General features: G+C 35.3%; 1 protein-coding gene across 1 annotated transcript in view; it reads right to left on the bottom strand.

Moving 5' to 3' along the window:
* Positions 1 to 329: 329 nt before the first annotated feature.
* Positions 330 to 14,575, bottom strand: part of RUNDC3B (RUN domain containing 3B) — a 50,699-nt gene continuing 36,453 nt past the window's right edge. Inside the window, exons 9-11 of the mRNA XM_068673881.1 lie at positions 3,931 to 4,077; positions 3,461 to 3,576; positions 330 to 2,088 (exon numbers count right to left, since the gene is read on the bottom strand). Coding sequence (XP_068529982.1) covers positions 1,943 to 2,088; positions 3,461 to 3,576; positions 3,931 to 4,077 — 409 coding nt within the window. The 3' untranslated portion in view covers positions 330 to 1,942. The remainder of the gene's footprint in view (positions 2,089 to 3,460; positions 3,577 to 3,930; positions 4,078 to 14,575) is intronic.

Genomic DNA, 14,575 nt, shown 5'->3' with positions numbered 1-14,575 from the left:
GATTAAATCACTACACCTTGATGTAGTATGTTAACTTCTGGAATCCACATTCCCTCATTGTACTTGTAGTAAAAATGCAACTCTAACTTACAAATTAGTATTTAATAATGTTACTCAACTGCCATGAGAGAACATGTACTTAATGCAATAACCAAAGAACAGTTACATGAAGTAATGTACGTTCTGACAGTGTATGAAAGGACTTAAAAGTTTATTACAGAGAAATTAACTGAGTGGGTTCACGAGGGCTTGAAAGACAAGGCCTGTGGAATTTTCTAAGCTGCTTTAAACTTTTCCATTAAAATGGCCTCTGCATTCGCTTATCCAGCACTGTAGACTACAGTTGAGACGAAGCATCTTGAACCTCATGCAGTTAAATCCAACAGTGCCTTGAGTTCCAGAGAAATGAAGCCCCACACTTACAGAGGCTGTATGTTTCCTGCAGTTTTGGTAACAGTAAAAATGAATTCTCTCTTTCAAGCCCATTCTAAGAAGACCAGACTGTTGTAGTAGTGCCAAGGTACCGTTACAAGAGGCAAATCAACTAAAACCATACAGAGTGTAGTGACATACTGTAAACATCCGAGAGTAAGCAATTAAAAATCTGTCTTGTATTGCAGCTACTCATGTAAACAATTTATGAAACTTCTTTGGCACAAAAAAAGCATTTTCCCTAGCACTTATAAATACAACATACTTACATGCACTTAAGTTTCTTTTAAAAAGTTACTAATCATATTGAGAAGCATTACCTTGATTAGCAAAATTCTTAGATAAAGGATCCATTATATCTTACAAAGAATTAAGAATATAGTTTGCAATTCAAAAATTAATTTGCAAACTTCAAAACCGTTGGGTAATCTGGAAAGTTACTTTCACTTAAAAAATGTTGCAAGCTTTTTGTATCTGTAATTTAAATAAATGGCAAATCATTTGAGAAAACGGACTTAAATAAGATTTGCTGTATTACCTAATCAAGGAAAATACCTATTGCACTACTACAGGAATGAGAAAAACCTTTAACATGAGAATACCATTACATTGTCTTTGTTTCCCCTTTTTCAGTCTCCTTGGGATCTTGCCGATAAATGTGTGATCCAAATTTCCCAAGGTGCTAACCCCACCATCCTTAGTCCCTCTCTTTCTAGCAAGGCCAGTAAGCCAAAAAATTCCTCAGAGTATTATTTGTAAGCCAGGTCATTCAAAAGCTTGAAATTTAGCAAGTTTCCTCAATATTTACAAATTACTAAGTATGATTGATTTAGATGATCAACTTGTATTTGTTATTCTCATGCAACTTTAAGAATTACTAAGAGTGTTTCAGTGTGATTCTTCAGTGCGATTCAGACATCTTGTAAGTGCCATGATGCTAATAAGAATGCAAAATCTAACATTGAATCAACTTGAGAAGAGCTCTTGACAGGTTAAATACGCTATTTGAGGTCCTATGCAACATACACAGATGAAAAGATGGATTTTTAAGTAAAATATTTGCCTACAAAGACTGGCATTAAGGATTCCCTGTGTTTTCTGCAAGAGTTAATATTTAAAGCACTGCAGAGAAGCACTATGGCTATAGTAGGGCCAGGCTGTTAACCACTGCAAGGAGAAACAAAGGTCATGGCAGTTAAGTAGGGGACTGATTTCCAACTGCTTCATTTTAAAAATCAGCCAAAAGTGTCAGAGTATATGCCCTGTACCTGACTGAGAGTTTTAAATAATTCAAGACTAAAACAGAAAATCTGAAAAAGTCCTCTGGCAGGAAAAAAAAAAAAAAAAAACTTGAATGAAAAGAGAATTTGTGAATTAAATTGGTAACCGTGAAAAAAAAATAAATAAAGCAGCTTATTTTTAACTTAGAACTAGCAGTCTCATTGCAAGTCGTATTATAGAACATAAACCAAATGCATATAACACAAAGCTCTTCCTGTTCGTGTGCATCTCAAGATGGTGTTAAGCCTGGACTCGTCATCTCTGTTGTGGGACTCGCAAGATATTCACTTGATTTCAGACTTGTTAGAGATTTGTAGCTTGCTACTGAAGTAAGAGAGCCACAAAGGCCAAGCAACGATGGAGTGTCCTCCTTCCCTGTTAAGGAAAACACAGATTAATCTAATCATTACAGCACAAGATGATCTGACCACAAACAAAAAGGGAATAGGAAAAGAAAAATAATAATTTCATCTAAACTGTTACATGTTCCTGCTTCAGCACATGCATTCATCACAAATGCAGTTAAGGAAGAGATGTTATTTATACCTTCCCTATTCCATGCAGAACAGAGATTTGCATTACAGGCTGGGCTGGTCAGTCTACATGGTGAATAGAAATTACTAATTCAAAAATTGGCTTTAATTGAGTACATTATAAATGGAAATGATATTACTAATACAGTATCAGTACCAGAGATCTAATTTTGAATCCCTGGAAAAGCGTAGAATTACCTGGAATTACAATGTATTTTTTCACGAAACAAAATGTTTTTGTTCTTAGTAATTTGATGTGAATTACACTCCTGACACTGGAAAACGCCCTGCAGTGTAAGAGTGGCAGTGCAAGCATCTACCCTGTCATCCAAACACACTTAACAGTTAACAAGAAACATGCTTAAAAGGTATGTGTGTACCAGACAATTCCTTCCTTCTCAGAATAGCCATTTAAGTTGTAATTTATTAGCTGAGTTGGCACAAAATAAATAAATTGATTATCAATATCTCCCTATTTCACCTTCCTGTCTCATCTGCAGAATAAAATAAATCATCTTAAACTTGAGTTTAAAAGCAAGCAGCTTAAAAAGGTAACTATTTGGTAAGATAAAGAAAAATGCTTATGCTATTTTCTGTTCTGTACTCAAAATACTACTATTTCAGAAGTCTTCCCGAATTTTTCTGCTTTTCACAGTTGTCCACAAGATGGAGCAGTTAAACTTTGATAAGCATACAGATTTTGAAGGGGGCGGTATATTACATTTATGTTCTAGCACAGCCCATATCATGTTTTTTGGTTTTGTTTTCAAAACCATATGCATTATCAGGCTGCATCTCCACAGATTACCACAAATTAATGTTGAAAGCAAGATGTAAGAATGACAGTGGTAGTTGCAAATCTAGTGCCTTTAAATTTTCTTTTAAAAAACAGGAGTGGGATTAAGGTTTGATTTAGTTATAGCAGGAAGATGCCTTTCTCAGGTTATGTGATGTATCCATCACATAAGGAAGACAGGCTTAGCCTAGCCTTGAACACACCGTAAAGTCCTGTTTAGGAATGAGAGGGAGTCTTGAAGAAATGCAGACTTAATTGAAATATAGTACTTAGAGAAACAGAAAAAAAAAAAAGCATGTAACGCCAGAGAAAAGATGCACTTCAATCTCTTTCCCAGACTGAAAATTCACCTCATGGGGTTTGAAGATCAGAACCATGAAGAATAAAAGAAAATGAACCCACTGGCATAGCTCTGTACCTTCATTTAACAAGTTTATTCCATCCTGCTTTCCATCTTGTGAGTGGCCTGGATCCAGAGAGGTTTGAGAAAGACTAACATCTGCCGAAAGTTGGTCCAGACTTTGAAAACTTTTTCTGTAAAACAAGTAATAAGTTTAAATAATAGCACATTTAAAGATCCCACTAGTAATATTTTCCATGAAATGATTTTTTTAGAGAAATAACTAATGAAAAAAATTATTAATCTTTCTTCACTTAATCAGTCTCTATTTTTTGTTTCCCAAAAGATGTTATTGTTGTTGTTGTTGTTTTTTTGTGAAAACTTTTTTTTTCCCCCTAATCCAAAGGAAGGAAATTTTCATGTTAAGTGAGAAACACAGAATTTTTCCAACAGGTATTTCAAATAGAATACATTTAAGAGTATGCTATGGGAAATACATAATTGAGTTTTTCTGTTCTTTTAAAGGTGAATCTAAATATTCAACTTACTCATCCCATTGTTGATTGTGCTTTCTATAGAGTAGAGTGTCCAAGGCAACAGCATTGACATCCAGAGCTCCTGGGGAAGGCCACTGATTGGTGAGGTGAGTAGTTAATTCTTGTCTTGATCTCAAGTCATTATTCTTTAGCACAGTCCTGTGAATATAAAAAACAGTAAATCTCAGTCTATTAAAAACAATTCTTTAAGGTACAAAAAGAAAAACAGAACAAGTAGTCCCATCCAAGTCAATACTCTACTTCAAGTGACTGACAGACTGCAATTTTCATAAACCATCATAAGCGGTTCACTTTTCCTGGGGAAGCAACTTAGGAACAGGAAAAGGTAAAATAACATTCTTCCTGCAAAAGCATTAAAAAACAGCATCATTTTAAAGATGCTTTCTGTCTGCATAATGGTAATTAACAGACCAACTATTGGAACATAATTCCCTTTTTCCTCCCAATTCTGTGGGCTTTGAAGTGCAACCTGCCTCCTCCTCACCCTGAAATAAGTGTTTTGGGGGAATGAACTAAAACCCAGACGTGTTAATTCCATTACATGCTTCCAGGCAAAACAAGACATGAAGTTATTCTGTGTTTTATCACCTTACAGTTTTTAGTAAAGTATATTTCTCCATTACTGAAAACACGTTAATGGAGGTACCTTACAATTCAAATCAGTTTTGCTTCTTAGCCTTATGAAGGAGATCAGTTTTCTAAAGTTCTAGAAACAAGGAAGCTAATATGCTAACATCAGAAATCATCTACCAGAAACAATATAGAAACTAGGAGAGTACATGGTTATTCAGGTTCCAAGACGACATTAGCCTTTTTCCAGTAGTAAAAGGCAACCTCCAGCCTACTCTTGTGCTGTTGTTTAACTTAAGCAATATTATTTTTATTTCTAATTTACACATAAATTCTAAAATCTATGAAAACTAGGCAACAGTACATGCTGCTTTGCTAGTTTTAAAACCTGTGGCCTGAAGCAAATAGCTAATGTTGCAGTATCTCCATACTGAATGTACTCTGGAGTTCAAAGCCAAATGCCATGCTGTTATCTGAAACACCAAACTGCACAGTGAATTGAAGAACTATTGATGGCAGACACATGTTCATATGAATTAACAAGTATTATTTTCAGGAGGTCTATTTTTACAATGCAGTTTTTAATTCTCATGATACCTGAACTGTTTAGACAAGAACCTCAACAAGGACACATAATCCCACCCAAAAAGACAAAATTCCCCACAAAGCAAGGTAAGACAGTAGTGAGTTCAGTAAGCCATTTCTAGTAACTGAGTTTGAGAGAGGAGACAGTTACATGGCAGTTTTGCAAGAGAAAGCATTGAAGCACCAGAGTGAACAAAACTATTTTCAGGAAACTTTTCTCAAGAAGAATTCCATCTCAACATGAAATCGTGGATGCCTCATCCATTCCTGGAGGTGTTCAAGACCAGGTTGGACAAGGCCCTGGGCAATCTGACCAAGTGGGCAGCATCCCTGCCTATGCTGCCATAGGGTTTGAAACTGGATGATCTTTAAGGTCCCTTCCAACCCAAACCATTCTATGGTTCTGTGAATTCCCCCAGCTTTTGTGCAAGATTTTTTTGCATCAGCTATTCTACCCTGGGATCTCCTTCACGTTTCTGCTCTCTGAGGTGTGTATAGAAGGAAACACTTTCATAGCTTGAAGCTCTCCATAATTTCAAATATCTTTTTTGTTACTCACTTCCCTGTGGTGTTTCCTTAATCCCCGGGGGTACCTTGAACATTAAACAGGTCTGTTAAAAGGCTTGCTGGCCTGAGGAAGCTGAATCACTGACCTGGCAAGTCATTATGAGGTTCGATAGCTGGGCTGCACGACCTCCTGACCCAGGAGGGCTTGCGTGCTTTCAGTGAGGTTTCCTAACAGGACACCCAGTGTATATTAGCAACAATGCACACAGTAACTAAATGAAAACTCATACACGTATATGTAAATTCCCATCTGGGCAACTCCTGTACATTATCACCACACAACTCAGCAGCTATGCTAAGTTACTAAGAAATAAATACAGTGAGTGAGGCGGATAAAAAACTACACATCTGCAGACAAGTTGCTAACAGTAGAATTTCGGTATTTTACATGAGTTTCTATATCAAGGCTTGCTCCACAAATCCTCATGCTACAGTAACCTGAAATTTCATCCTTGCTGCATGGAAAAAAGTTCTGAAGCAACACCTAACTAAACTCTTCCAAGGATTTTAGAGCAATAACATTTGAAGACAGTACTGGGAGTTTACAACTTAAAATTCTCCACCATGCTCAGGAAGGGAAACAGGCACCACATAGGATACAGAAGTAACTCTTCTCCTATTATATGTAAAAATATCTTTGAATATATAAAATCAATCCAAACACAGTATTCAGCTTTTATGAAATAGCAATACAGATAATGGGAAATTTGAGAAAATACTCATAGCATGTGCTAGTAGTTCCTACCTATTCTTTCAGCTTTGCAAGTTATTTAGCTGTCTGTCCTCTTGCAGTCATTCTTAAAGCATCACAAGATCTAACTGCAGCAAGCATTTGTGAATGGCACAGTTTGCAAACAGCTATTCTTTCATGATAAACAAAGGCAGTATCAATTCACATACAATAACCAGACTTATTTTCAGAGTCAAAATATGAAATTGCACAGATTACACCATTCTCAAACTCCCAGTCATCATAAAGCAGTAGTGATACTGCCACAAACTTTCAAAAAGGGGAAGAAATGGAAACAAAAGGTTTACCACACAAGCTAAAAAGGAAGGAAATATGGTCACATTTTAGTGAAAACAAGCATGTGAATGTCCAAACACTCAATGTGAAAAATGATCCTCTATATTATTGAGTGCTCCCCTACTCTGATGATTGGTCCAAAGAGGCATTCTGGAAGAAGCCTCAAAAGGCAATGATTTATTTTATCCAAGGCAGAATTAATTTCTACAGTAGAACTCTATTCGCCAGAATGCCAGCATTGTAACTAGTGCTGATCAGCTCTAGGTTGCAATATTTAACAGCTCAAGTAGGACTTTTCTTAATAATCATAATGAGTGCAATGAAGATTAGAGCATTTCTCCACATGCTTAATGTCAGACTGTATAACCAAAAGAAGAATATTACTATTGAAACTTATATATCTGCCAGTATAGCAAAATAAGTTATCTATATAAAAAGTTTCTGAGAAAAAAAAAATAAAGACTCAAAACAAAAATAAGAAACAAAGAATTGGTGGACAGGTACAAAAGGCAAACAGGGATATTGGTGACATTTCTAAATTTCACAAAACATTCAAGAATAAAATGCAAATTTAGCATTTTTTTGTAATTTACACACACACACACAGAGGAACTACTGAACTCTCTGGGTCTCAATTGGAAAATATCTCAAATCTGGGGCAAAGTGATATATGCAATCTTCTGCATAAAATGATGAAAGCAGGCCTGCAATAAAACATACTAAACTGGAAAGGCCTATGTATGAACAGATTTTATTCTACCACCTCAGCTCTGAAGAATGAAACACTGGCAAGAAGCACCTGCTGAAAAGCAGCTGTAGACCAAGCAAGCAAGACTCCAAGCACAGACTTGTCATAACTTTTAAGCATCACTTAAACGGAACAAAATCCCTAAACCATCCAAACCAAAGAATAATATTAAAGATCAAACTATACAGCTTTAATTTTTTATATAATTTGATAAAATATTATTCTATTCATAGTGGTTTTATAGCTGTGATGATTTTAGGATGACGCCAGATAAGGCCTGGATAAGATAAACTAAGCCATTTAACACAGGGGTAAGAACAGCATGACTCCGTTTGAATGGAAGAAAGGCAGCGTGTGAGATAAGGCTTAACAGGGCAGGGCATCCTGGTGAGACTGTAGAGTGCAGAAAGTTTTATGCAGAGTAGAGAGAATGTGTAAAAATACACTCAAAACAAAGGAGAGGGCTTAAACTTATTTATGATACATCATCTAAACTAGAAATGAAAAAAAAAAAAAATCTTGGCTGAATGCTTCTGAACTTATTTCCCACATTCAGTGTGATATCTACCTGCAATCATTTCCATCCCTTTACAATCATGTTGGCAAAGAAGTAGCAGAAGCTGTCTTTTGGGACCTAAAGATACAAAATAATTATTTTTCTCCTGCTCTCAATGTTTTTGCCCTAAGCAGTTTTTATCACAACAAATATTTTTATGAAATACCTTCATATTGTGTTTAAAGTTCTGAAAAACATTTTAAAAAATGGCAGGCAGAGAGAAGACATTTCTAATTTTTTGGAAGCAATTACTGAACTGCTATTTTTGTACTGAAAGATGGTAAGTAAAAAACCTAGTCCTTCATCCAATAAACTTGCTTTCATCCAGTGAGTAACAGGAACAGCCGGAATATTAACATCAGGTTTGTGCAGCTGCTCACAGAACCATCTCCACATGCATTTGACTTGCAGTGCTTAAATTGTGTATTTAAGGAGTAAGGAAAAGTGAGAGCAGTAAAATCTTATTATAGACCTCAATATAATCAAAGTTGAGGAAATCAGCAAGCAAGTATTCCGGAGAGTACCTTACAAAGACAGAGCAAGTGAACACTAGTGGAGAAGGATGGTTATTTCATGACTTACATTTTTGAGATGATTTATTAAGGACAAGCAGAATACCATTATGTACAGTACATGCACAATAACAAAATGCAATAAACAAATTACTGATCTACAGTCTGTTGCCCTTTCAGTTGTTCTGGTACAATCGTTCAGGAGCTATTCCAAAAAAAGGATCACAAAAACAATTTTTTTTTTTCTTTTAAAGTAACCTTTAACATTTAATTCATGAGCTAATACCATAGTTGTACTTGCACTAGCATTGCTTTTGGCAGCTCAGCTCCCTCTCAGAAAGATACAAAATTGTTCCTCTGAATTAACACATCTAAAACTTCTGTAACTTAAAATGTGACCTGATTCATTTTGTTCATTTATAGGGGAGAGATGGGAACAGGATACAGTCCACACACAGGGTTCCTGTGTACAAAATGCAAATGATATAAAAAGATGATTATCTTTACTTACTTATTATCCTGTAATGATATTTACCTCTGGGAATTTAAAAATAAATTAAAAAAATAATAATAATCTCAAGTTCAAATAAAGCTAATACAGAAAAGCCTCATCTTGACAACCATTTCTCTGGTCTCACTTCAGCTAGATACTGTTTCTAATTAGCCCTGGGTTTATGTCATTGGAAGACATTGTCTCTCAAGACCCATTTACATAGATTTTGTTGTTTAATAAAAAAAGTTAGTTCCATTTCCAGTTATACCTACGAAAAACCAGTAATTTCTTACCTGCAAGTTTAATTTCTCCAAATCCAGAAAATGCCAGTCCAGTTGGCAATTTGCCCTCCTACCAGCAGATGGAGACAGGAAATAAACCAAACAGACTAATTCCCTAAGAAAGGGAATTATATCAGATGAATGCTCCAGTTCAAGAACTACCTGAGTAGTGAAAAGTAAAAGTGAAAATAAAAGCTTAAAAATAAAAATAAAAACATTTGAATAAGAAAGAACAAGCTTTAAAACCATTATTTAGGACAGGAAATATGGAATGCAAACTCAAATTGATAGCATACATGGATATAACTGAAATCTGCAAGAGCAACTCTAAAACAAAAGGGAACTCTCAAACTGTCAGTAGTTTAGCAAGACAGTGAGGTGTCTGGACTGGTTTATCATTGGACTTTGAGAAATTAGATCAGCAGGTATGAAAATGAGTTACTTACCAGTGGATTTTGATGCTGTAACATATCACCTCTCTCAGTTATGTGCCCTGTGCACAGGCACAGTATTCCCCAAATTTGATGCCAGAGCTCCCAGCAGACTTTCTAATGGCAGCCACTGCAGTGAAAAAAAAGCAGGCATGTCCTACCACACCAGTTTTATTACTGTTTCTGACTGGCCAACAGATCTTCGTGTTAACAGCAATGATACTGAGTTGTGCCACAGAAGAGATTCCCTTGATGCTTCTTCAGCAACCTTTTTAGTCCTCCTCTCATATCCCCTAGAGGTCTTGAAACATCCTCCAGCAACGAAATTACTGTCATCAATTTTATACAGTTTTTCATCTCCTTGACCTTTACAGCTGCAGCTTGACTCTTGATTTCTAATCTAATTACAATGGAGATTTTATTTCAGAATACAGACATCATCCAGAATGGATAGAAACACACTACAGTACAATTTGCATGTGCTCATTAACAAACTAAAGGAGTGCAGGATGGACATCTCCTCTCCTTGGACAAATAACCAAGCCCAATTCCTCTGGAGGAGGATAACGGGCAAATTCCAACCAACTTTCCTGGATATCAAGTCCTGACTGAAGGCAAAAAAAAAATAATACAGAAAATAAAACAAATGAACCTGACTAGCAACCAAATCATTAAAAAAAAAAAAAAAGAGAGAGAGAGAGAGAGCTTTTAATTCTGTTCTTCAACTTTTTTTCCGGCAGATGAACTGAAAGAACTCCTAGAAAAAACAGGGGGGGGTTGTTTTGTTTTAGACAGATTATCAAATTTGCCTTAAGTAAATAATCCCTCAAATGGAGTTTGTTATTCAACGGATAGTAAGGATTTTTCCACAGCAGCTACATAAAGACAAACTATCTGTCCATAGCTGAATCCCTTCTAAAAGGACATTTCTAAAGGAGTAGCAGGCAGGGGGAAAAACCAACCAAAACAAAACCAACCAAAACTAAAATCAGAAGAGATCTGGAAAACTGCACCAGAACAGTAGTCTTGTCAATAATCTGTTGCTATTTTAACATGTTTCCTTTGCATTCAGTAGAAGCAGAAAATCAGTTACATCCAACATAAGATAGATCTCTATAGAAAACTACTTGGCAAAACTAGCATATAAACTCCACTAGAATGTCATGGGTCTAACTTTAAAAAAAAAAAAAAAAAAAAAAACAGTAAGTATGGATTTTGACTCTTACTTCTCTTAATGTGAAGGACAGAAAACCATGTTGGTTTGGAAAAAAAAAAGAAAAGGAAAAAACAATGTAGCTTCAGAGTCTAAGGCAATTACAGAATGAGAAGAATGCAAGATAAAAATCTGATCTAAGGAGAATGGGAAGCAAAGCAAAACAAAATGTAAAAGCTCTGAACACAGGACATTTAAAATGAAGAAATGGGAAGGAAAGAAAAAGGAAGCAAATAAAAATATTTTCCAGGCGTTATCTGGTTCATAATTTGGATATCAAAATAAGGAAAAAAGTATATTAAGTGGCTGCATAACTAAACCTTAAGGACAAACAGAATAAAGGCCAAACTAAATCTCAGCCACTTGCCATCCAAAAAGAAAGGCAGCTAGTAAAAGCCTCTTGGTCAACAAATCAGTTAACAAAATACATTGTACTTACTTGATTATGACTTCAAGCATTTTTTTTTAATTTATTTTAAGCCTTTCAAGAAATCACTTCTCATGTTTTAGTTTAACAAAACACTAAAAAAATCCTGACACAAAGCCTTATAACTAAATATCAAAGAATGAAAAATATATTGCTTCCTAAGTTTTTTTTTTTTTTAAAATATCATCCTTTAAAAGAAAAAAATACATTTCTGTGACTGCATGTGTATGCACACTGGTTAAGTCTGTTTTCATCTAGTCAAACTATTTTCATCTTATAAAAACTTTAAATCTTGTTCTGAAAGTATACAATGTATTTTCCTATTCCTTTTTACTGGAATAAACATAACTTATATTGATTTAATCAGATAAAAAACAGCCAAAATAAATTCTAATCTAAGGTAATTTAAATATTTTCTTCTGTCTAAACAATATTAAAAGAGATTGACACTATATATCAATGACAAAGTATCACTGATATCTCACATCTTTCATCTCTGAAAATAAAATACTTACCATACTAACCTAGCACTATTCTACGCACACAAAAACTGTGTCTATTTTTATTATTCGACATTTAAAGTCTGTCTTAATTGGGTGTTAAACTTCATGTGGTTTGTGTTTTATACATTAGAAGAATATAAAAAAAAATTTGTTCAACTCTTCTTGTTTACCAGTTTTTCCTATAAGTATCAAGGAGCAAACCTCTAGTAAATGAATACAAGAACAAAGAAATGAAGCAAGAAAAATTTGGGATCTCAGAAGCAAATAGCAATTCAAGTCTATTTATCTAAATGGGTAGAGCAGATGAAGATCAAATTCAGTCTCCATTTTTGTATTCAACGAGTTGCTGATTACATATTACAACTGTCTTACCTTATTTTTAGTTGATATCTATCCACTCTGTTCACAGTGCAAGCATCAAATTTCAAAAATCCTTTTATGAAATCAAAGTCTCAGGTTCACCTATTCTAGACATGAGATAATTCTGGAGTTAAATTTGGAATGGAATTGAAATGAATAAATTTATACTTCTTGTGCAGGTTCTTTAGCATTGCAATGCCAAAGAAAATATTCTTTTTCTGCCACAGTTCAGGTAACATTAACTGAGGATGGAAATCCATAATCCATACAATATGTTTCCCTACTGGGAATATGGATCATTAGCCTTGAAGTCCTCAAAGGGTCAATATTTTTCATTCCTAATTGGAAAGACCTTACTTTAAATTCTCCATTGGATAAACATTCTGGAATTTGGAAAGCGTACAGTGCTAATGTCCTGCTAACTTTAAGCTTTCTTGCTGTGCCACTTTAGTTACTATGCCTTTATCCATGGAAGCATAGCTATGGAAGAAAAGAGAAAGGATGCCACTATAAAGACAGATTTTAATATTCCATATTAGCAATACAAAGGTGTTTTTTTTTTTAATATAGAATGGCTTTTTTTTTTTAATTAAAAAGTCATTAGAATGGAAATAAGTATGCAAAATTGTCCAATGAAAGCCCTCAAATGAAAGATTCTCAAATCTACTAAGAAAAATAAGGAAAAAAAAATAGAGGGAAGAGAGAAAAGACTCCTAACAACACAGTATTTTCCACCTTAGAATCAGCCAGCATTTTGCTGCAGATACATGACCACTGCTTGTCCCTGATGACACCAGTAACATAAAAGCTTTTTTTAAAAGACTTTTATATATATTTTAAAATAAACCTTTTCAAGCCACTACTTAAAACTTCAGAATCAGACTTAAAATATGAGAATTTAAAAAGAAATCTCTCAACTGCATCTTGCGTACTAAGTCCTCTTCTTCAGGCTGCTATCAATCCGGAAACTTTGGGTTTCCAGCATAACAAACCCCCCAGGCCCTCCGGGTTCTAAGAATACTGTGTCTTCCCTCAGGTCCAAGTCTTGGCTGCAATTTTGTTTAATTCTGCGTGTTTCTTTACTCCGTTGCTCTGTATTGCAGGAAACCTATGTACTGCACCCAGCTGTAGACCTTTTCCTCGTTACACTTTCAAGCAAAAAGAACACTCCCATGTCTTGGCAGATCTGCCTCACTGGAAACAGGACTTCTCTTGCTGCCTACCCATGCCTTTGTGAAACACAGAAGGCACGTATACAATAATGCAGCAAACTTCAAAGGAAAGAATTCCTCAGAAAGAAAATCAAAACCACTGCGTACACTGAACAGTTATGCCATCTGCCAGAATATGCAATATTTTTCTAAGATATGTTTCAAAAGTTTAAAAAAAAAAAGTACTGATTGAGAAAACAAGGGGCTGAGAACAGACCAGACTGCGATAATGAAGTTTTAAGACTGATGCTGCAAACCTACGGGAGACAGGACAGCATGATAAATAACTGTGTGGCTAACGTGAACTCTGGTTTGACAGTGAGGATCCATGAAGGCTTTAAAAGGAAAGATGAATTAACACTCAATTTTGATGTTCTAGTAAAGAAATTCACCAAACAGATCAAACAATAAATTTTAATATTCTAGTTCTAACAAACTGGATTTACTATACTTATGAAGTCGAGCCAATATTTTATTTATATATATATATATATATATATATTTTTTTTTTTAAAAAAAAAAGCTTTACAAGAGGACTATCTGAAAACAAAGGTTAGATAGCTAAAGAAATGCCCCAATTTTCCCATTTCTCTAGATGATGTAGCTTTTGAGGGAGGATTACAAAAGCAGGCAACCCACATTTACAGTTTTACTCATGAGGGAACACAAACTGCAGGTTAGGATTTCAAACCTTTTGCTCAGACTCTTCTGTTTCTACCTCCTTGGATGAGCTTCTCTCTGCTTTGTCCTTGACAGAAAGGGTATAGCCTACAACCTTGTGCCCCCAGGTGTGCCCTTCCCCTGCCTGCTCCTGGGCCAAGTATTTGTGGCAGCACTCTGAAGGCACTCAAGTAGCTTCAAACCAAACCTTACGAATGGAAAAAAGCACCAATACTACTGTCATAAGCAAGTTTCTGACTAACTGGGGCATGAACAGTCTTTGGAAGTGAATCATTTCTGCTGCAAAGAATACATCTTCCTCTAATCTGCAGTTAATCTAACTCCAAAATAGATCTGTTAGGACACAGTGCATTTCAAACAAAGAGAAGCTCATTTTGCCAGTCATGAATTTACTTCAACAGGCATGAATTTACTCTGGCATGCTGCTCTCAGAACGACTATGACTGTGCTCAGGTGCTGCTGAGAATGAGC

The sequence above is a fragment of the Anas acuta genome, chromosome 2, assembly GCF_963932015.1.
Source record: "Anas acuta chromosome 2, bAnaAcu1.1, whole genome shotgun sequence".
Taxonomy (NCBI): Eukaryota; Metazoa; Chordata; class Aves; order Anseriformes; family Anatidae; genus Anas; species Anas acuta.
This window is presented reverse-complemented; position numbering and strand designations above follow the sequence as displayed.